Source organism: Brachypodium distachyon, chromosome 1, assembly GCF_000005505.3.
Source record: "Brachypodium distachyon strain Bd21 chromosome 1, Brachypodium_distachyon_v3.0, whole genome shotgun sequence".
Lineage (NCBI taxonomy): Eukaryota > Viridiplantae > Streptophyta > Magnoliopsida > Poales > Poaceae > Brachypodium > Brachypodium distachyon.
The window spans coordinates 37,864,589-37,887,508 of record NC_016131.3 but is presented as its reverse complement, the minus strand read 5'-3'; the positions used below and the strand labels follow the sequence as shown (position 1 = coordinate 37,887,508).

General features: G+C 50.3%; 1 protein-coding gene across 1 annotated transcript; it reads left to right on the top strand.

Annotated features, from left to right (window-relative positions):
• Window positions 1-9,441: 9,441 nt before the first annotated feature.
• On the top strand, window positions 9,442-13,312 carry LOC104582180. The gene is made up of 5 exons (XM_010231538.1): window positions 9,442-10,252; window positions 10,436-11,340; window positions 11,594-11,957; window positions 12,141-12,458; window positions 12,738-13,312. The coding sequence occupies exons 1-5, from the start codon at window positions 9,442-9,444 to the stop codon at window positions 13,310-13,312; spliced, it is 2,973 nt and encodes a 990-aa protein (XP_010229840.1).
• Window positions 13,313-22,920: the final 9,608 nt, after the last annotated feature.

Sequence of the window (22,920 nt, the reverse complement as noted above, 5' to 3'; positions counted from 1 at the left end):
CTGGTATCAAGTCCATAAGACGCCACTAGTTTGGCTCTACTGGCGGCTCCACCTCTCCGTTTTGGCCGCCTCTTCCATTACCACCACCGTTGTTGCCGTTGAGTGTGTTTCCCATAGTTCGCACTATACAAGAAGACCGATCAACATAACATTAGATTGAAATATGTGGAAAGAAATTTGGCAACGAAGAAGAACAACAATTTACAAAAGAAGATGCTAGCTAGATAAATGTTTACCTCTTTCGTAGCCTAAATTCAAGGAGATTAGGACTATTGGGGATAGTGTTTGTTTTGGCCTCTGGGTCATGGGGGAGGGGGGTTATATAGTGGACAGATAGAGTTTCCGGTCAAACCTTCTTAATGTTGATGGCTCCACAGTATTAATAATTCCAATCAAAAAAGATATCGAGGCAGTCTTCTATAGTAAATGCACCTTTGACGACTCTGTGGTCGTCAGTGGCAATCAATGTGTCCTACCAGTGGCCCACGGGGTCTCACTGATACGGGACGCATGGGTCGCGAGTAACGAAGCCCCGCCAGGTTGGCCTCGCGGGAAGGATAGACCCGGGAAGCCCGCCCCAAAGAGACAGTCATTGGCGAAGACGAAGCCAAGAACCGGAACAGAAGAAGCACCCGCTTTGGTGGGTACCCGGGAACTCTGGTCTCGGGAAGTGGAAGGCACGCTGCCCCGGCAACTGGCTAGGTGCAGTTGCCGGGAAGGGGCTCCTAGCAACCCGTGCTCGAGCATGCGGATGGGGCCCTCAGAACAGTGAAGACAAGACGAGACAGCGGATGTAGTGCATTTAATGCACCGACAGGAGTCACATCGGTAGGGCTAGTTTTGCTCAGCAAGGCTAGAGCGGCTACCCTATAATTCATTTTATTTACCGTGCACAGTGGCCTAGGCACTGCATGGCGCTCAACGTGGATCAACAATAGTGTAAGTTTTGTGGCAATCACACGCGGATAGCTAACGTGTCCCATTGCATGCATTAGCACCTGTGGTATCCCCTTGTCTATAAAAGTAGGACCAATGCCACCGTTCCAACGCTAGTCAGTAACAGGCAAGATTGTGTTCACCGATAGCCGAGTTCCTTAGAGCAGGATGTAGGGTGTTACACCTTCGGGTGGTCTGAACCTGGGTAAATCTAGTTGTCCACACTACGTGTCTTTCGTCACGTCGGCAATCATCGGAGCGATCTCCTTGCCCTCCACCGAACAACAAGGGGGTGTCCAACATCCCCGGTGCCGGAGACCCGTGCTCCAACATCTGGTGCGCCAGGTAGGGGGGCGTGCAGAGAACTTCGGGTGACCGCCGGCGTCAACAGCTTCGTCACAAACGAGATCGTCCACATCAGGTCGCCATACCACCCAAGAAGGCAAACAAGCCCCGGGTCGACTTGCGCGACACGCTGACCATGCGCACTCGATCCCACGATGCTGCACGTGGGTCGCAAGGTCACGGGGACCAGGGGTCACCCCCACGCCACCAACCTCAACAGCCGCAGCAGCAACCGCAACTGCCACCGTCACCTCCTCGGGCATCGACAGACAACCGTCTGAGGGGACCTGTGGTGCCTAGCGCCCGAGCCAGTCGCACGGGCGACCTCAACATCGCACGTTAACTCGCGGGCTGAGGACGCGCCGCACCAGCCGCGCCACAACTATATACAGCGTGTCACGTACGACGCCAGTGGGATCTCGACCCTCTCAACCGAGGGCATCGGGTGACCGGGTGGACGGCAGCAGGTCTAAGAACCGGCAGCCTCCCGCCTAGACCCCGACAGAAGCTATCATCGCTGTGTGTGTCATGGTGCGCTACGAGCCACCGCAAGGCTTGCCGACGCCCGACGTGTGGAGTGCGGAGCTGGACGCGCTCCTCGCGCTCGCCGCCCAACAACCGCAAGGTGAGGGTGGCCCGGCCGGTTCGGGCCGAGGACAGAACCCGGGACGCGGGGACGCTCCCCGCGCCTCGGGACAAGGAGAGCATCCTCCACCCTCGGGAGGACAAGACGGCGAGGATCCCGAGGATTACTCGGACTCGTCACCGACCATCACGCCAGGTGATGCGCGAGGCGTCCTGGCGCGAGAGAGAGCGCCAGCGTCCAGAGAAGCAGGAAGATGCTCCCGTGGGCACCGATGACGGCGGTGCCACGTTCACCCGCGAGCTGCGAGGGTGACATGGCCCCGCAAGTTCCGAGCGCTAACGCTCGGGACGTACGACGGGACCGTAAATGCCAAGGATTTTCTCCTGGCCTACACGTTGGGCATGCATGCTATCGGTGCCGACGACAAGGTCAGGGCCAACTGGTTCGCGATGGTCCTGAAAGGATCAGCGAGAACTTGGTTGCTCAACATGCCCGTTGGGTCTAAGCCGGGGCAGACGTTGCGGGACTTTACAAACAGGTTCTCCAACATCTCCTACTCCATCCCAGAGGCGGAAGCGGCCGCCATGATTAACACGTACGCCATCAACGTCCGTGACCCGAAGATGCGTGAGAAGCTGAACACGCACCGGATCCAGACTACCAAGGATCTATACGCCCTCGCGCACAAATGCGCGATGGCCGAGGAAGAGAGCCTAGCGCCTAAGTTTGCCACCAAAACGGCGGCGAACCGACCCGAGGGCTCCCGGAAACACGGCGGGAAGCAAGTGCTTGCCGCGGAACCGGGGGCTCCCCAGAGGCCCACCAAGAAGGCGGCGTCGGTAGGAGCATCGGGTAGCAAGCCGGCGGCGGCCGCACGCTGCCCCATCCACACGAATGCCACCCACGGCGCACAGGACTGCCGCACTCTCCAGACCATCAAGGAGAAGCGCGAGCAGTGCCCTGAGGAGTGCCGCGCTGCCAAAGCTTGCTTCAACTGCGGGGACATTGGGCACCTCTCCCGCGATTGCCCCAACAACCCCCGCAACCAGCAGCGGCGACAAGGGAGAACCCGCGGGGGATCACAGTCAAGGCCGTGGCGGCAAGGATCGGCCTCCCCGGGGACGGGACAAGCCTCGTGCTGAACAATGCAAGTACGACTGCAGCCACGACATCGACGAGCCCGGCTTTAAGGAGCCCCACGACGTCGCCTGCATCCACGGGGGAGCATGCGCTCTCACGTCTCACACGGCTCACCCGTGAGGTGTGCGCCCTCCACCCCAGTGTGGAGGCCCAACCTCCGTTGAGGTGGTTGCGCGTGCCCATCACCTTCAACTCGGACGATCACCAGATCCGTCCCTTGGGATCAAGGGTACTACCCCTCGTGGTATCACCGATCATTAACAACGTGACGCTGACCAAGGTTCTGGTGGACAACGGAGCAAGCCTTAACCTCCTGTCCGGCAAGTGGGTGGAAAAGCTTCAGCTGCCCCTGGAGGAAAGGAAGCCCACCGACCCGTTCCGGGGGATCAACCCCGGAGTGGTACAGCCCATGGGGCGAATCATGCTCTCGGTGGCTTTCGGGTCCTAGGAAGCCTTCCGGACTGAGCACGTTGTCTTCGACGTGGTTCACACCGCATTGCCGTACAACGGGATCATTGGTCGGCTGACCCTGATCAACTTCATGGCGGCAACTCATGGCGCCTATGGCGTGATGAAGATGCCATCAACATGTGGTGTACTCTCCATCAAGTGCGACCTGAAGGACGCTACTTGGTGCGTGGGCGAGGTCGTGAAGACCTCTGTAGTGGCGGATTTTGGCGACTACGACGTTGCTGGGAACGAGGATCCACTTGCGGGCGAGCAGCCCGCACAGAAGAAGGCGCGAGCCCCTCCCGAGCAGGATGCCAGGGGCGGTACCAGCTCCAGCCCGCGCGTCAGCAAGGGCATGAAGCTGAAGGAGGAGGGTGCCAAGGTCAAGAAGGTACCCCTGCAAGCCGGCAAGGAGGCATGCACTATTTCCATCGGTGAGAGCCTCGGCGACAAATAGGAAAGCACCCTCATTGCCTTCCTCCGAGGAAATTCTGACGTGTTCGCTTGGGAGCCGTCAGACCTTCCCGGAGTCCCCAGAGAGGTGATCGAGCATCGGTTGGCGGTGCGGTCAGACGCGCGCCCCGTCAAGCAGAATGTTCGCCGGCAAGCACAAGAACGCAAGGACTTCATCCAGCAAGAAGTGGAGAAGCTCAAGAACACCGGGGCAATCAGGGAAGTGTTGTACCCTACTTGGTTAGCAAATCCTGTTGTAGTCCCTAAGGCTGGAAATAAATTATGCATGTGTGTGGATTTCACTGATCTTAATCATGCATGCCCTAAGGACCCCTTCCCTGTACCCCGTATTGAGCAAATAGTAGATTGCACAGCGGGTTGTGAGTCGTTGTGCTTTTTAGATGCCTTCTCTGGCTACCATCAGATCAAGATGGCAGTCGAAGATGAGGATAAAACAACATTTATCACCCCGATTGACTGCTACTGTTATACATGCATGCCTTTCGGGCTGAAGAATGCGGGCTCGACATTTCAGCGTGCTTTGCGCGAGTGTCTGGGACCCCAGCTAGGCCGTAATCTCTAGGCCTACATGGACAATATCGTTGTCAAGTCGCGGCGTGGGGACTCGCTCATCGGCGACCTGCAGGAGACATTCGATAATCTCCGCAGGATCAAGCTCAAGCTTAACCTCAAGAAATGAACGTTCAGCATGGACTCAGGGCACTTGCTGGGCTTCTTGGTATCTCACTGGGGAATCGAGGCCAACCCATAGAAGATCGAAGTGATTGAGAAAATGGAGACACCCCGCAAGGTCAGAGATGTCCAGCGCCTCAACGGTTGCGTTGCGGCGCTCGGGCGTTTCATCTCAAGGTTGGGCGAGTGAGCCTTGCCTTTCTTCAAGGTAATGAAGAAGAAGGGCCCAGTACCCTGGACCCCCGAGGCAAAAGCGGCGTTCCAGGACTTGAAATAGTACCTAAAGTTGCCGTCGATCCTCGTCGCTCCTAAGCCGGGCGAGCCGTTGCTGCTTTACCTACCAGCGATGGATCAGGTAGTGAGCCCTGTGCTCGTTGCCGAGAGAGAAGTGGAATTTCCGGGGGCTGAGACAGTGGGGCAGGGGGCTCCTGGAAATCCGGAAGAACCCCCGGCTACCGCCTCTACCCCGAGAGTCGAGGGGCAGGCCACTCAGACTTTTCCCCGCAAGCGGCTAGTGCAGCACCCCGTGTACTTCGTCAGCACGGTGTTGTGCGATGCCCGGGTATGGTACCCGCAGGTCCATAAGCTTTTGCTTGGGATCCTGCTCTCTTCACGGAAGCTGCGCCACTACTTTCAGGCGCACAGCATCACGGTGGTGTCGTGTTTCTGCCTGGAGCGGGCCCTCATCAACCGTGAAGCCACCCAAAGGGTGGCCGAATGGAGGATGGAGCTAGCGGAGTTTGGGCTACGTTTCGCGAACAGCAAGAGCATCAAGAGCGCTGCTCTCGCTGACTTCGTCACGGAGTGGACATCTATGGGAATAGAAGAAGGAGAGCCAGAAGCAAGCCTTCCCGGCAGGTTAGATGAAGGATACTGGGTCATGTACTTCGACGGCGCTATCAGTCTGCAGGGTGCCGGTGCCGGAGTAGTGATCGAGTCGCCCACTGGAGATCAACTCAAGTTCGTGATTCAGCTTGACTTCGCCAACTCCACCAACAACACAGTAGAGTACGAGGGGCTACTAGCCGGGCTGCGCGGCGATCGTCCTCGACATCAAGCGCCTGATTGTTCGCGAGGATTCTCAACTCGTGATCAATCAAGTCAACAAGGACTACGACTGCCCCCAGATGGCAACGTACGTGGAAGAAGTGCGAAAGCTGGAGTCCAAGTTCAAGGGACTCCAGTTTGAGCACGTGAAACGCAAGGATAACTTTGTTGCAGATGAACTGTCCAAGTGGGCAGTGGAATGAAGCAAGGTGCCTCCTGGGGTATTCGTACAGAGGCAGTCAAAGCCCTCTGTCGATCCCAAGACGGTTGCCGGGGAAGCCCCTCTGGCGACCCAAGGAGACCCCGCAGTTGCGGGGCACCATGCTACTGAACTTGTGGCATGCTTGAACGTTATCTCAAGTACGGAACCCTCCCGGAAGAAGACATTGCCGCGGAGCGAGTAGCTCGGCAAGCAAAGATGTACGTTCTGGTGGATGGGGATCTCTACCGGAGGCGTCCAAACGGAGTTATGCTCCTCTGCGTGCCCCAGGAGGAAGGGTGCATGCTGCTGGAGGATATCCATCGAGGCACATGTTCGCACCATGTGGCCTCCAGGGCGCTAGCTGGGAAAGCGTTCTGGCACGGCTTCTACGAGTCGACAGCCTTGGCCGATGCCGAGCAACTAGTCAAGACTTGTGAAGCATGCAAGTTTCACGCCAAGAAGAGCAATCAGCCAGCTCAAGCCCTGCAAGTCCTGTCCTCGTGGCCGTTCGCGGTCTGGGGGCTGGACATCGTCATCAAGATGCCGAGAGCTGTCGGCGGTTATGAGTATTTCCTTGTAGCCATTGACAAGTTCTCAAAATGGGTCGAGGTGGAGCCTGTGCGAGCTGTCACAGCGCAGGCGACCATCAAGTTCTTCAAGAGCATTGTGTGCCGGTTTGGTGTGCCTAACAGCTTCATCACAGATAATGGCACACAATTCACTAGTGCGGTGTTCCGAGCTTACTGCGAGGACATGAGCACTAAAATCCACTTCGCCTCTATCGCTCATCCAAGAGGCAACGGGCAACTGGAGCGCGCCAACGCAGAAGTGCGCGGGGGCTCAAGGCGAGAACCTTTGACAAGCTCAAGGGCCACAGGAAACACTAGGTCAAAGAACTCCAGCACGTGCTGTGGTCGATTCGGACCATACCAAGTCGAGCGACGGGCCAAACTCTGTTTGCCCTCGTCTACGGGGCAGAACCTGTGCTGCCCCTCAAGCTCAAGCATGGGTCCCCTTGGGTATGCGCGTACGGCGACGAGAGCCAACACGCGCAAAGGATTGATGACCTCAGCTTCATCGAGGAGATTCGATGCCGGGCTGTTGTGCGAGCTGCAGGCTACCAGCAGGGGCTCCGTCGTTATCACGACAGGAGAGTCCGTCCCCAGGGGCTCGAGGTTGGAGACCTCGTCTTGCGCCGAATACATGGAACGAAGGCCGGGAACAAGTTGACTCCAAACTAGGAAGGCCCTTTCCGGGTAGTGCAGGTGACCAGACCGGGGGCTGTCCGGCTGGAAACCGAAGAAGGTTGCCAGTGCCCAATAGTTGGAATATTGAGCACCTGCGCAAGTTCTACCAATGAAACGGTGGCGCCTTACCTACGGGTGACGTTGCGGCAGCGTGCCTCTTTAAGCTAGTGTAGCCGGGCAAGGCCCGATTGTAATCCGCTAGCACAAAGATGAATAAAGATAAGTGTTGTTTCAATAAATATTGTGTTTACTGTTAATGTTTGCTTCTGTCTCCAGCTCTAGGTGCATAGAATTGTCTCTTCATCCTTGGCTGTGAGCAGGGGGCTGCCGGAACCCTGAAAACCAAGCTCGTTCCCGGGACATCCCAAAACTAGGCCTAGCAGTTGCTGAACCCGTTCACAACATGCGACGTGCCTGTGAGGTACCACGGAATAATAAAGATGCTCACACCCAAGTCCGAGGTCGACTCCTCTGTGCCCGAGGGCTGGGAGGCAGGAGGTTATCCAGTTTGTGATATTTTTCGTGCATTTCGAAAACTTTTCTATGCACCATGGGCACTGCAAGAATCTGACATGCAGGGTAAAGATGGGGATGAAGTGAAAGGGAATTTCTCCCTAAGTAGTTTTGGTGGTGATGACAACACGTGTGATGATCTTCTCTTGTGCTAAGTATTTCAGGTTTATAAAGAACTCGACACAAGATGAGTTGTGGACCCCTAAAAAGGAAAGAAGCGTAGCGGTGTTTAGCGATTTTTTCAGTTGATTTGAGTCGTAGGACATCCATACTATTAAGGGGGGATCCACAAGGGAAGGTAACGGGTGAATCAATTTCACGTACACATCTACACCATATTGCACCCACTAAAAAGCCTACCCAAAAAGGTGTTTGTCGAAAACTTGTTTCAGGAAGTGTTTCAGGCTGTTCTGGATTCCACGCGGCGGAAGTTCTGGGTGTACTTCCGCCCGAACCTCTGGGTGCTGTTTGTTAGTCCCGAAGGAATATGCGGAACTTCCGGTCAGCCGGAAGTTCCGGCTACTTAGCGGAAGTTCCGGCCTACCCTAGCGCAGTGCATAACGGCTCGATTTTTCGGATCCCATATAAGTACCCCTTCGTCCCCAACGAGCCAATGGACCATTTCCACAGCCAAGAACACCCCAACCCCATTCAAGAACACCTCAAGCTTCAATCTTCAAGATCTCCCTCCCTAGCCACTCCCAACTCTTGATTCTTTGAGGATTGGAGGAGAAGATCTTGCCCTAGGGTTTCACCAAGTCAAAAAGTTGATTCTCCTTGTTTTCTTTGTGGATTTCGTTTCTCTTGGGTTGTTGGGAACCCTAGACGGAAGCGGTCACCTCGAGCTCTCCCTTGGTGTGAGGAGCTTGAGGCTTGGATTGGGAGCCTCCTATTGAAGTGTGGAGTTTGCCCCGGTCAAGTTTGTAAGGGTTCGGCGTTCGCCCTCAAGGAAGCCATTAGTGGAACTCACCTCACCTTTGTGGTGTTGTGAGAGCTCATCCCACCTTTGTGGTGTGGTGAGTTGGAGAATAGAGTGAGCCTTCGTGGCGTCTTTACCTTTGTGGTAGAGCACTCCTACAAACGGAGACGTACACCGATCCCAATAGGTGGAACTCCGGTGAAATCTTTGTCTGCACGTGTGGTATCATTTTCCCTTTACATTCTTGTTATATGTATCGTTGCTTCGGCTATTGCATTTCATTCTAGGGTTGCATTCACTTTAGAGAATTTAGATAACCCTAGGATTAAGTGTTTGTATCTTTCAAGAATTGAAAAAGAAAAGCTAAAATTTGTTAGTCTCCTATTCACCCCCCCCCCCTCTAGTCGACCATACCGATCTTTCAATTGGTGTCAGAGCCTCGTCTCTTAATTAGGGCTTTACCACTCTTAAGAGTATGGCCGGCGATGATGGGGCACCCACCGTGAAACCCCAAGAAACCGAAGTGATAGATGATAATGCTCCACTAACTTTTAAATCCATCAAATTGCTTTTGCATAGCATGCAAAAAATTATTCTAGATAGTGTGGACAAAAAGATTAGTGAGCACCTACCTAACAAAGCCTTTTCGTCTACTACCGAGCCTTCCTATGTCAAGCCACCAAGTGCGGTGGATTTGACTAAGGAAGATTCGGATGCCGAAGCCCGTAACAAGGCTAAGGCTAGCGAAGAGAGTGCTTCCAAATCCCAAGGTAGGGGTGGCTATGGGTTGTATAGTGAGGTGGCACCTCCACCTCAATATAATCTTCGCCGCCATAATTTGTCACCTATGTATAAACAAGGTGAACCCCCCATGCTAACCTCTACTAATTACGTTGATTGGTTTCATTCCATGAGGATTCACTTCAAGAGCACATCAACGGAATTGTGGAGAATTGTTGAAGAAGGTTACTTTGTTCATGATCCAAAGAACTTGTCACCAAGAGAGTATGTGAACAATCAACTCAATGAGCATGCCATTAGAATACTCCTCAAGGCTCTACCCTTGGAGTATAGAACATTTGTCCATGGTGTTGATTCCGCTAGAGATGCTTGGAAGCTCATTGGTGACCACTTTGACAACAATGAGAGTGTTAGAAAGTCAAAGTTTGAAGTGGTCATCAATGAGTGCAAAAATTTCTTCATGAAGGATGAAGAGGTTCCGGATGAGCTTTATAGGAGAGTCATCACCCTTGCAGCCAAGATGAAAGATCACGGAAGTCGTGACATCAATGATGAATGGCTCAAGCGTCTATTCATAGAAGCCATCTCCCCACACCGAGAGGTTCATGCCACAATGATAAGGCAAAGAACGGACTACTATAGTTTGACTCCAAGTCAAGTGATGGGAGAGTTTGTAGCTATGGATATTCTCAAGAAGACCTCCGAGGACAACCTCATTCGAGCCAAGTTCCTCTCACAAAGATCAAGCCTTGCATTGAAGGCCAACGTGACTCCCACCTCAACTCCATGTGAAGCACCCCAACAAGAAGAGGTTGAGATCACGAAAGAAAATTGCCACTATGAGTTTAGTGATCACATGGCTCTTGCGGCCCAAGCTTTTTGGAAAAACAAGAAGTTTGTCAAGACCAACACCTTCAACCCCAACAACTTCTACAACAACAAGGGAGCTTCAAGCTCCAAGCCCAAAGGTCAAAGATCTCGTAAATGTTATAATTGTGGTAACAATGATCATTTCGTTGTAGAGTGTATCTATGAGAAGAGGGAGGAGAATGGTGGACGCCTTATACTTAAGGGGAAGCCCAAGCCCTCCTTCCACAAGAAGCCAACGAAGAAGAGGCAACCAAGAATGCTTCTTGTTCAAGAAGAATATACTTCGGGTGAAGATGATGATGATGATGAAGAGTCCACGGAGAGGGCAAACATTGCCATTGCTCCTTCACTTCCATCTCTCTTCGACTCCCCCAATGAGAACAAGAACCGCTCACCCAAGTGCCTTAGGGCCAAGACCTCTTCGGTAATCCCTGCTCCCACCAAACATGTCATTCCTAAGAGTTTATCTCTATTTGATTGTGTGGAGGAGAGTAGTGTTGTTGAGCATAGCATGAATGAGTTCGAGATCTTCATGGCGACCTTAGAAGGTGAGACCAAAAAGAGGTTTGAGGACCTCTTGGAAAAACTAGGTGAAGCTCAAGCTATTATTGAAGAACATGATGAGCTCATGGATGAAAAGATAAGACTTGAGTGTGTTGCCGCTCATGAGATTGCGGAGCTTAATGAAGCTCTTGAGGAAGAACAAGCAAATAGGGAAGCAATTGAGGAGTCACTTTCTAAGGAACTTGCTAAAGTTAAAGATTCCTATGATAATGATATTTCCCTTGCTCATGAGTACTTAGGTAAAATATGTGAACTAGAGGATGGTCATAGGAACCTCCTTGAGGATTTTGCCAATCTTGGAAAGGATCACAAATCCTTGACAAGTGAGTACAAGTCTCTCAAAGAATCTTGTGATCATCTTCTATATTCTCTTGTGAAGGAACTAATCTCTAATGATAAAGATGCTTCAACTAACCCTTGTTGTAAGCATACATCTATGCTTGAGGAGAATGTTAGGTTGAAGGCCCAACTTGAAAAGGGCCTAGCCACTTGCTTCCAAGACGAGAAAAACCTCCATGATCTTTTGAATGATCATAAAAAAGTTTTTGAATTGGAGGGAATTGGGTACAACCCCAATGAGAAGAGCAACAACAAGAAGAAGGCCAAGTCACCTCCCCACACTAATGCTTATTTTGTGAAGGAAGGGGAGACGGCCAAGGAGAAGCCAAAGAACAAGAAGGTGGCAAGGCCACCTATGATAATAGTGCAGGGAATTTCAATCCCTCATATGTTCTTTGTCGTACTAATGATGGGCATATTTATGCCAAATTTGTTGGTTCTCCTTATGAATATGTTCATTGGTCTATTTGGGTTCCTAAGACCCTTGTTGCTAACGCTAAAAGACCCATTCAAAGATGGGTACCTAAAACCAAAGCTTAAACTTGTAGGAGGTTGCTTCCAGTGGATCTTCATGGATAGTGGATAGTGGATGCACTAATCATATGACCGGGAGCAAAGAATTGCTTGTGGACGCCAAAATGAGTACATCAAGGTCCAAGCAAGTTACATTTGGAGATTCTTCACAATCAACGGTATTGGGACTAGGCAAGGTTGTCATCTCTCCGGATACATCCATTGAGAATGTCATGCTTGTTGAGTCCCTTTCATACAATTTACTTTCAGTACTTCAACTTGCACATATGGGTTTCTATTCCTTCTTTGGCACAACTAGTGTGACCCTTTTGTGGAGCAAGACTCTTAAAGTAGCCTTTGTTGGATATGTGGAAAATGGTCTCTATGTGGTAGATTTCGGTAAGAAACCCACTAGAGAAGAAACATGTCTAATGGCTAAAGTTGATGTGGGTTGGCTATGGCATCGCCGTCTAGCCCATGTTAATATGAGATCTTTGTAAAGCCTTCTCAAAGGTGAGCATGTGTTAGGACTAACCAATGTTTCATTTAATAAAGACCGTGTGTGTAGTGCTTGTATTAAAGGAAAGTTACATGAGAAGGCACATCACCACAAGATAATTATCACATCAACGAGGCCCTTGGAGCTCCTTCATATGGATCTCTTTGGTCCTCCTACATATGATAGTCTTGGTGGTAAGAAATATTGTTTGGTTATTGTTGATGACTATTCTACGTACACTTGGGTATACTTCTTCAAGCATAAGAGTGAGACCCAGCAAACCGTCATCGACTTTGCCAATGAAGCTCAACGCCAATACAATGCAAAGATTATGGCTATTAGGAGTGAAAATGGCTCCGAGTTCAAGAATTACACCTTGATTGAGTTTTTGAGTGATGAGAGTATCAAAAGACAATATTCCGCTGCATATACCCCTCAACAAAATGGTGTAGCGGAGAGGAAGAATAGAGCTCTCATGGATGCGGCAAGGACAATGTTGGCGGAGTTCAAGTCTCCATACAACTTTTAGGCCGAAGCAATCAACACCGCATGTCATGCTACCAATCGCCTCTATCTCCGCAAGATATTGAACAAGACACCTTATGAAATTCTCATGGGATGCAAGCCTAACCTCAAGTATTTACGGGTATTCGGTTATAAGTGTTTCGTGCTTAAAAAAGGTGTTCGTTTATCTAAATTTGAGCCTAAAACTTATGAGGGCATATTTCTTGGCTATGCATCAAACTTCCACACTTATAGAGTTTACAACAAATCCACCGTATGTGTTGAAGAATCTTGTAGTGTGGAGTTTGATGAGAATAATGGTTCCCATGTGGGGCAAGTTGATGTTGTGGATGTAGATGATGAAATTCCTCCCCAAGCCATACGAAGAATGGGCATAGGTCAAATTATGCCCGTTGAGGATCCCCGTATGGAAGAAGGAGAAGGACAATGCTCTACTCAAGTGGAGCCCTCATCTCCACAAGATCCACAAGCTAGCCAAGAACAAGAACAAGTCCCTCATGTTGATGAACAAGTTGATCTAGGACAAGATCAAGAAAATGTTGATGTTGGTGATTCTTCACCAAATGATGTTCAAGATCAAGATCTTCAAAATGTTCATGCTTCCATTGAGCCTCAAGATCAATCTCAAGAAGGAACGTCGGGCCATGAAGATTGCCTCACGACTTCAACGTCAAGAACATACATTGAACAATGTCCTAGGAAGTGTGAGGAAAGGGGTAACTACTCGTAGACAATTAGCTAATTTTTGTGAATATCATGCTTTTGTCTCTTGTGTTGAGCCCCAAAAGGTACATGAAGCACTCGAGGATTCGGATTGGCTAAATGCCATGCATGAAGAGTTGAATAACTTCGAGCGCAATAGAGTTTGGTCATTGGTGGAGAGACCAAAAGATTGCAAGAATGTCATTGGCACTAAATGGATATTCAAGAACAAGCAAGATGCACTTGGACAAGTGACAAGGAACAAGGCAAGATTGGTGGCTCAAGGTTTCTCCCAAGTCGAGGGTATTGACTACGGTGAAACTTTCGCTCCCGTTGCTCGCCTTGAATCTATTAATATCTTTCTTGCATATGCATCGCATCATAAAATTACTTTGCAACAAATGGATGTGAAAAGTGCATTTCTAAATGGACCACTAAATGAGTTGGTATATATCAAACAACCACCGGGGTTTGAGGACCCTCAATTTCCTAACCACGTGTACAAACTTGATAAAGCCCTTTATGGACTCAAACAAGCACCTCGTTTTTGGTATGAGCACCTAAAGGAGCTACTAGTGGATCGTGGCTTTGAAATTGGGGTTATTGACCCCACTCTTTTTACTAAGATGGTTGGTGGTCATTTGTTTATATACTAACTATATGTTGATGACATCATATTTGGTTCTACTAATGGTGTGTCCAATGATCAATTTGCTAAGCTAATGACCGAAAAGTTTGAGATGTCTATGATGGGTAAATTGGAGTTCTTCCTTGGATTTGAAATCAAGCAATTGAGAGGAGGAATCTTTATTAATCAAGCCAAATACACCTAAGACATGCTAAAGAGATTCAAGATGCATGATGTCAAGAGTGCCAAGACCCCAATGCCTACATCAAGCTCTCTTGATCTAGATCCCAATGATAAAGATGTGGATCAAAAGGTATATCGTTCTATGATTGGTTCCTTGCTTTACCTTTGCGCATCTAGACCGGATATTATGTTAAGTGTGGGTATTTGTGCAAGATATCAATCCACACCAAAAGAAAGCCACTTAGTGGCGGTCAAAAGAATCTTTAGGTATTTGGTTCATACCACAAACTTTGGTTTATGGTATCCTAAAGGATCAAGCTTCAAGCTCATGGGATATTCGGATTCGGATTGGGCGGGAGACAAAGTGGATAGGAAGTCAACTTCCGGGACATGCCAATTTCTTGGTAGGTCCTTGGTGAGTTGGTCTTCTAAGAAGCAAAATTGTGTGTCTCTCTCTACGACGGAAGCCGAGTATATTGCCGCCGCAAGTTGTTGTGCTCAATTATTATGGATGAGGCAAACATTGTTGGACTATGGAATCACTTGTGAAAGTGTGCCTCTTTTATGTGACAACGAGAGTGCAATCAAGATAGCCCACAACCTCGTGCAACATATCAAGACGAAGCATATTGAGATTCGTCATCATTTCATTCGAGAGCACGTGTCCCGTGGTGATATTGATCTCTCTTATGTTGCCACCGGTATGCAACTAGCGGATATTTTCACGAAGCCACTTGATGAAGCAAGATTTCGGGAGTTAAGGCATGAGCTAAATATCCTAGATTCTAGTGTTGTGGTTTGATAAACTTGCACCCGTACCCACGGTTAACATTTGTCTAGTTTGGATGTGCGCATGGATGTAGGGGAGCATAGCTCAATTCATGGGCAAATGCTACTCTTACTATGCTAACATTAATTTCATACATTGAGCTTCAATGTGAGTTTTGAGTTTTGACCTCAAGAATCTATATTCGCGGTGTCAAGCTCATACATACTCAAATATGGTGGCCTAGGTCATCACCCTCACTTTTGTGAGGTTGGCTTTTTAATTCATTGCAAATCTTATATAATCAAATATAACATATTATGTATCTATGGAAATGCACTCATGATTGGTATTTTGAATTTGCATCTTGCAATTTGAGTGTATAATTCCATAATATAATTCCAACCTTGTGTGATCTACCCAAGCCATCTTATCTGAAAACCATCTATTCTATTTTGCTCAAAAGTTCCCCACTTTGAATCCATTGTCTGTGCCTGGGTGTACCAGAACTTCCGGCTTCCAGGCGGAACTTCCGATCAGCCGGATGTTCCGCCAGTTGCCTGGAACTTCAGGTGCGGAGTTTTTCCTGTTAAAAAGGGGGGCCGACCGGGTGGGGGTTCTTTTCCCCACTCCAGCCCGATCCTAGCCCCAAGGAAGCCTCTAGCTCTTTGGATTCAACCGGAAGATCCGGTTCCTCTCTTCAGATCTACAACAAGGACGCGTTTCTCTTCGATCTCCACCATGGTGAAATCAAGTAATTTCTCTTTTCTCTCATTCTAGGGTTTGTTTGAATCCTAGGATGAATGTGAGAAATTAGGACAAGCTTCTTGGTGGAATTCCCTTGTTGTGTAGAATGCAGGGACTAGACTAGTTGGATTTGAGATTGTATGGTTTAATTGTTGATGGATTGGAAGTTAGGGTTCGTCCCATTTCTGCGGACCCCGGAACTTCCGGGTGGTAGACGGAACTTCCGGTCCCTAGACAATTTTTCTGTACAGCCTCGGCTCCAATTAATCTATTCTTCACTTCTACAATCCTGAGCACTTATCCTTTGTCCCTCGTATCACTATTCTGTTCACAAGGAGCACTAGTTCTCGTCAAGATAGGGGAAAGGATCCAATAATCCCTCCTCCTCCCAAGAAGCTTACCACAAAGAAGCGAGCAGAGATAGTGATGAAAGAACGCGAGCGTGAGAAGCTTGACCTCGCCAAGTCCATGTCCTCTCGCCGAAAGTCTACTTCCAAAGCTCAGCCCAGCAAGTTTCCCATCAAGCATTGGCCCGAGCAAGTATTTGCGGAGGAGAGGTTCATTAACCCGTATTTGAAGGATCTGGATTCAGATCTCAAGGATTGCAACCATCACTTTCATACCAACTTTCAAGTTAGGATCTTTGAAGAAATATATTTTCCTCCCAAGACCAAGGTTGTTCCTTAATGCTCCATCAATGTTGAAGCTATGCAAGCCGACAAGAAGTACTTTGGAGAAGCTCTTTCTATTTGTGAGAAGCTCAACCTATTTCCTATCATGACGTTCAACCAAGCTTATGATGAGACTCTTGTGGCTCAGTTCTATGCCACGGTGTTCCAAGAAGAACTAGATAACCAGAACGTTCGCCGTGTGTCTTGGATGTCAAGGAGTCACTTTTGCACTGCCACTTGGGCCGAGTTTGCAAATCTCCTTGGATATGAGAATGCTGGACATTGCATTCCTTCAGGTTTTCACCCACATGACAATGATGCTGCTGTCAAGAAGGTGTTGAAGCCACTATACTTGGAAGGGAGAGTCACACCTGGAGGCACCAAATTCCTCAAGCCCACCTATGACATCTTGCAACGCATCTACCGAGAAACCATTGCTTGCAAGACCGGGAACTCAGATGAGATACATGGGTTTGGTGTCAATCTCATGTTGGAAACACATAGGAGAAAGAATGGAGATACATCCTTGGATGTGATGGACTACCTATGGCATGAGATTTACTTTGCTATCCTTCATCGGAGAGTGCCTCCCTATGCCCCATACATCATGAAACTTATCCTTGCCAAGGCACCCCTCATGCATGATGTTGACTTTGTGGTTCACCCCTCCAAGCAATTGAAGAAGAAGAGACACCTTCCACCACCTCCGAACAACTTCCAAGCCCCTTTTGACTATGAGGAGGATGAGGATATTCCTTCAGATTTGGGTTTGGGACCCTCCTCTCACACTCGTAGCTCTAGCAAGCAAGGTGGTTGGAAGGGCATGCTAAGGAAGATATTTTGCATGCAACAATCCAATGAAAGAAAGTTGTACAAGGTTGAGCAAGTTAATCATCGCATCCTTCATCGTCAAGAGCGCATCTTGAACCATTTTGACTTGCCTAGCTCTCCCGTGTCAGATGTTGAGAACTTTGAGAGTTGGAGGAGCACCCATGGAGATTGGAACCACAATGATGGTCATCTTCCTTCTCCGGTACGTGGTAATGAAGATGATGAGGATGATGATGAAGATGAAGTGCCCGCTGCCGAGGGTAGTGAGGATGAGGATGAGGAAGAGGACACCGATGATGATTTCTCCGGGTGATTTGTCTTGTTTCTCTCTTGGGACGATTCTTCCCTTTTTGGTGTCTTGATGCCAAAGGGGGAGAGTGTAGTTGTAAGGGAGAGTTAGGGCCTCGGGGATTTGCATGTTTTAGTCACAAGCTCGTTCTTATTTATGGAGTTTTTCGGTGCTTGTGCTACTTATCTAGCGTTGTTGAGCTATTCAAATTTGTGGTTTGTGTAAGACTTGTTAACTTTGTGTGGTGTAATAGCTAGATTTAAAGCTTTATGTGATGGATTATTTGTTCTAGATATATTCGTAATTTGTCTTGGATCAAGTCTTACTAATCTTATGTGGAGATGTGATAATTTTGTGCCCTTAGATATGTGCTCCATCACAAGATCTCATTGCAAAAGGTATATGTTCAATTGGTTTGACTTATCTAACCCTTTATGCTTTTTGAAAGCCTTGCTCGATATCTTGTTGGATAAGTCATTGTAGGTTTCATTCAAAATTGTTGCCTTGTGGAGGTATGATCTATCTTCTTTATGAATGAATCCTACATATCCTTGTAAAGCTTTTAGTGAGATATCTTTAATCCTTTGCAATTGAGTTGTTGGTTTATAAAATATAGGGGGAGTGTTGATCCTAGTGTATGTACTCTTTGCATGTCAAGCAAATCAAATTAGTGCATACACCTAGGGGGAGTCCGTTTATATTTTATATTCTTTGCATCTAGTGTTAATTGATTATCCTTATATGCAAATCTTTGTGTTGTCATCATTCACCAAAAAAGGGGAGATTGAAAGGGCATTTCTCTCTAAGTAGTTTTGGTGGTGATGACAACACGTGTGATGATCTTATCTTGTGCTAACTATTTCAGGTTTATAAAGAACACGACACAAGATGAGTTGTGGACCCCTAAAAAGGAAAGAAGCGTAGCGGTGTTTAGCGGCTTTTTCGATTGATTTGAGTCGGGCGGCAAAAGTTCCGGGTGAACTTCCGCCTGAACCTCCGGGTGCTCTCTGTTAGTCCCGGAGGAATATGCGGAACTTCCGGTCAGCCGGAAGTTCCGGCTATTTAGCAGAAGTTCCGGCCTACCCCAGCGCAGTGCATAACGGCTCGATTTTTCGGATCCCATATAAGTACCCCTGAGTCCCCAACGAGCCACTGGACCGTTTCCACAGCCAAGAACACCCCAACCCCATTCAAGAACACCTCAAGCTTCAATCTTGAAGATCTCCCTCCCTAGCCACTCCCAACTCTTGATTCTTTGAGGATTGGAGGAGAAGATCTTGTCCTAGGGTTTCACCAAGTCAAAAAGTTGATTCCCCTTGTTTTCTTTGTGGATTTCGTTTCTCTTGGGTTGTTGGGAACCCTAGACGGAAGCGGTCATCTCGAGCTCTCTCTTGGTGTGAGGAGCTTGAGGCTTGGATTGGGAGCCTCCTATTGAAGTGTGGAGTTTGCCCCGGTCAAGTTTGTAAGGGTTCGGCGTTCGCCCTGAAGGAAGCCATTAGTGGAACTCACCTCACCTTTGTGGTGTTGTGAGAGCTCATCTCACCTTTGTGGTGTGGTGAGTTGGAGAATAGAGTGAGCCTTCGTGGCGTCTTTACCTTTGTGGTAGAGCAGTCCTCCAACCGGAGACGTACACCGATCCTAATAGGTGGAACTCCGGTGAAATCTTCGTCTCCACGTGTGGTATCATTTTCCCTTTACATTCTTGTTATATGTATCATTGCTTCGGCTATTGCATTTCATTTTAGGGTTGCATTCACTTTAGAGAATTTAGATAACCCTAAGATTATGTGTTTGTATCTTTCAAGAATTGAAAACGCAAGTTAAAATTTGTTAGTCCCCTATTCACCCCCCCCCCTCTAGTCGACCATACCAATCTTTCACGAAGGCACACTGTGATGCTCGTGGGGTGGTCACGGGTGTCGTCGTCTTGCAAGTAACTTGTACATATATGGCAATTACTTCGAGGCTTGATGCAGGACACTGAGACAGGGCCAGTACCTCCACGCGTCTACCAGTGGTCCTCGTGCGTGACGGCAAGGGCAGCACTTCGGCTATTTAAAGACTGGAGCAAGCGCAATACCAACAATGAGCAAGAAGGCAAGTGATGTCGCAGAGAGGCGATGGTGGTGCATCCCTTTGCGCTTGTTGCCGAGGGTGTTCCCACCATCGTGGCCCTGCCACATCACTTAGAAGAGAATACCAGAGATGGAAATGCCAAAGGCGAGAGGCGTAGCGAAGACGCGGTGGTGGTGCATCCTTCCACGCGTGCCGCTGGAGGGTGCACTGTCACCGCGTCCTTGCCGCGACTCTCAACAGGGTGCTCAGAATGCTGAGAGAACAGAAAGCTAAGTACTTCATTTCGAGTCCTTAGTTCTTCCTTTAATCGCACTGGTTTGCCGAGGTAAGCTCAGTCCCCATGTAGCCGGAGTGTAGGAAGGACGCTTGCAGGGGGGGGGGGAGGACGCCCCCCACGCGTGGCTCGCGGGTCCCCCCCGGAGGCGTGTGCGCTGGGGTAGTTAACCCACAGGTGGAGTTACTGGCCTCTGTTGTCTGGCCCCAGGTCGGTACTGCATGTCCGTCCTGGGTCCCTGGTCTGGCTAAACACGCGGTTGGCGAGTCCCCGGGTACACAAGGTTTAACACGAGAAGGACAGTGCCCCTCCGCGGCAAGCCAATTGTAGGCAAAGAACAAGTAGATTAACATTGGATGAAACGGAATTGAAACAAACGAGTTCGTGATAAACATTTAAAATAACTGGGGCTAACACAAAGTAAGTTCTAAGGCCTTGCGCCACTTGCAGGAAAGTAAATAAAAAGGAACAAGCAGATAACTATGCAGGAGGTGCTCCCGGAGCAGCAGCGTCGGCATCAGGTGCCTCCTTGATTTTGGGGCCTCCTCCGGCGGCTTCTTCGTCAGCAGCTTCAGCTTCAACAGCCTTGTTTTGCATCCGTGCCACCATCTCGTCCACCACACCTTGTACCGCTTCCCTGTGGGTCTTGGTCTCTTCTTCGTCTGACAAGGCTCGAATGGGAAGTCGGGGTGGGCGGAGTGGACCCGGGTAAGGATATTCCCGATGACTTGCTCGACTGCGAAGCCGACCTGCCGATCCCCGAAAGCCGTGACGCAGTTCTGCAGGCCGTGCAGCCGGCCAACGGCCAACGAAATCTGCAAAGAAGGAGGTGAAGCTGCCGATGTTTGCCCCGTCGAAGGAAATCATCGGGATGTCGAACCCCTGCAGCGCCTCCACCGCCGAGTCCGCCAACTTCTTCAGCCTGGCTACCTCCTCCGTCCTGTGGGCCCGCAGCTCAGTGCACACACTACGAGCTTCCTGGGCCTGCAGCTTGTGCTCGCGGCATTCGGCCTTCAGTTTACCGATCTCGGATGCCTTCTTGGTGTTGTCCTCGTCGATAAGACGAAGCTCTTGACGCACCATGTCGAGCTCGCCCTGAAGGGACGAGCCCGCATCCTGGGCAGCCTTGAGCTGCCCCGCAAGCTCGCCCTCCCGAGAGCGGGGCTAGTCTTGTAGCTCCTTCTCTCGGCGCGCCGAGGCTTCAGCTGCCGTCGCAGCCGTCGTCTCCAGCTCTCCAACCTCGCGCCAGAGGCGCTGGATCTCCAGGGAATAGTTAGACAACAAGTCTGTCTTCTCCCGGTGACGCCCCTGAAACGAGTCCAGGGCCGCCTAGTGCTCCTCCTCACCCTTGGCGTACGTGGCCTTCACCATCTCGAGCTCCCGTTGGTGCTCTTGTTGCAAGTCCCACAGTTGCCGGAGGACTTCGGCCTCCGGAACTCCTTGCACGGCGGGCGCCACCCTAGCTTGCTATGCCTGCTGGAGCTCCCCCCGAAGCCGCTGCAGCTCTGTGCGCTGCTCCTCTGCCTCCCGGCGCACGGTGCCTAGTTCCGCCACCACGCGAGCATGGTGCTGCTGCGCGTCATTGAAGAAATCGACAAACATCCGTTGCTGCTGCTGGATGTTGTAGATTACCTGGTGCCCCTGCTGGAACATGCTGGGGTCGAAGGTGATCCGACCCCATGATCGCCCGGCGAGCTCCCCTGCTCCCGGGCTGAAGGCGGCTCCGGTGAAGGAGGAGGAGCCCGCTGCAACCGCCTGCGACCCCGAGGCCACGTCAGGGTTCGGTGACTCGCCTCCGGCTTGGCCGAGTCCCACCGCTCCTTGCCCGCCCAGAGGGGCAGGCTGGGGGCTTGGGGGCTTCTCCAGGGTGCCGCTGCTTGCCTCGGCTGGTTACTTTAAAGGAGGCATTACTACAGAAGACTGCTCTATTTTCTTTGATCTCGAATACATAATAGGGTCTTTTATTTTTGTGCCCCTCCTTCCTTAGCTGTACTCAGGAATACCCGAGGCCAGAAAAAGTGCTCGCTGCAACACTTGTTCGTTTCGTGATTCCTCGAAAATGCCCTCACGGACCACCTGCTAACGGTCAAGCCCCTTTGACCATTTGGTTCAAACGGGTGGGCCACGGGTAGTGCTATCAGGTGGGGCCGGAGCCACATTTCTGGCGTGTGGGGCTGCGAGGAGACAGTGCAAGTGGGCAGGTCTTAATTGGTATGGTTACTTTACATGCGGGCCACGTCCTGACAGGTGGGGGCGGTCGACTTAACTTACACGTGTGGGGACGCAACGAATGGAAGGTGGGTCCGTCGCCTATCTCTCTCATCCCTTTCCCTGCCGACCCCAAATAGTACCGATTTGGGTTGTCTATCAAATACGCCGCCGCCCCTGCCAAATACGCCTCCGTGCTCGCCGGCGATACTGAACGAATGGAATCGCTGGCAACGTCGCCGCCAGATACGCCTCCGTGGGCTCACCGGCAAGACTTACGAAGGGAAGCGGCATCTACATAGCTTAATCGAAGAAAGAAAAAAACACCCCACATGCAAAATTATGGAAGCGATCACATCACATGCAGTTCAATATAGCGGTTATTACTAACCACAACAACATCATCCTAGAACATCCGGTGCAAATTCTAACAATTAACGACGTTAATATAAAACTTTACAATCACAACGACGCCGCCGATCACTCCTGGCCGCCGGCTTCCTCCTCCGCTGCCATGCCAGGCTCGGCAGGCCCCTCCATAGGCGCTACCTCCGGCACGACGTACGAGAGGCCGTGCACCTGGCCGACGTGGGAGAACGTGTTCGCCGTGTTGGTGTACACGTTGTACAGCGTGAATGCGATAAACTCGCATCCACACCAGTACACACGGCCAAGGAGGTACTCGGCGTCGTGGCTGTTGGTGAGGTGCACTAGGATGGCCGTGTCGACGCCATCCTCTCGGAGCTGCTCCACGTGGTACATTGGAGGGCCTACGGCCTCCCGGTGTACCAAAGATCAAAAGATCCATCGATATGGCGCGATGGTCTGGGGACTCCTTCTAGTGCTCCTCCAATGAAGCGGAGAATAGGGAGCTCGACGGAGAAAATCCGTACCGAGGGATGGCATTCTTCACCTCATCGGACGAAGATGAAGTCCGTAGTAGGCAGCACTGCACTGGTCGCC

What these genes read in the sequence shown, in the direction of transcription:
- LOC104582180 (XM_010231538.1), top strand. Translation starts at nt 9,442, where the DNA reads ATGAGGATTCACTTCAAGAGCACATCAACGGAATTGTGGAGAATTGTT. An exon ending in CCCACACTAATGCTTATTTT is followed by an intron (nt 11,341 to 11,593) that starts GTGAAGGAAGGG and finishes TTAAACTTGTAG; the next exon opens with GAGGTTGCTTCCAGTGGATC. An exon ending in TGAGTTTTTGAGTGATGAGA is followed by an intron (nt 12,459 to 12,737) that starts GTATCAAAAGAC and finishes TGCTTAAAAAAG; the next exon opens with GTGTTCGTTTATCTAAATTT.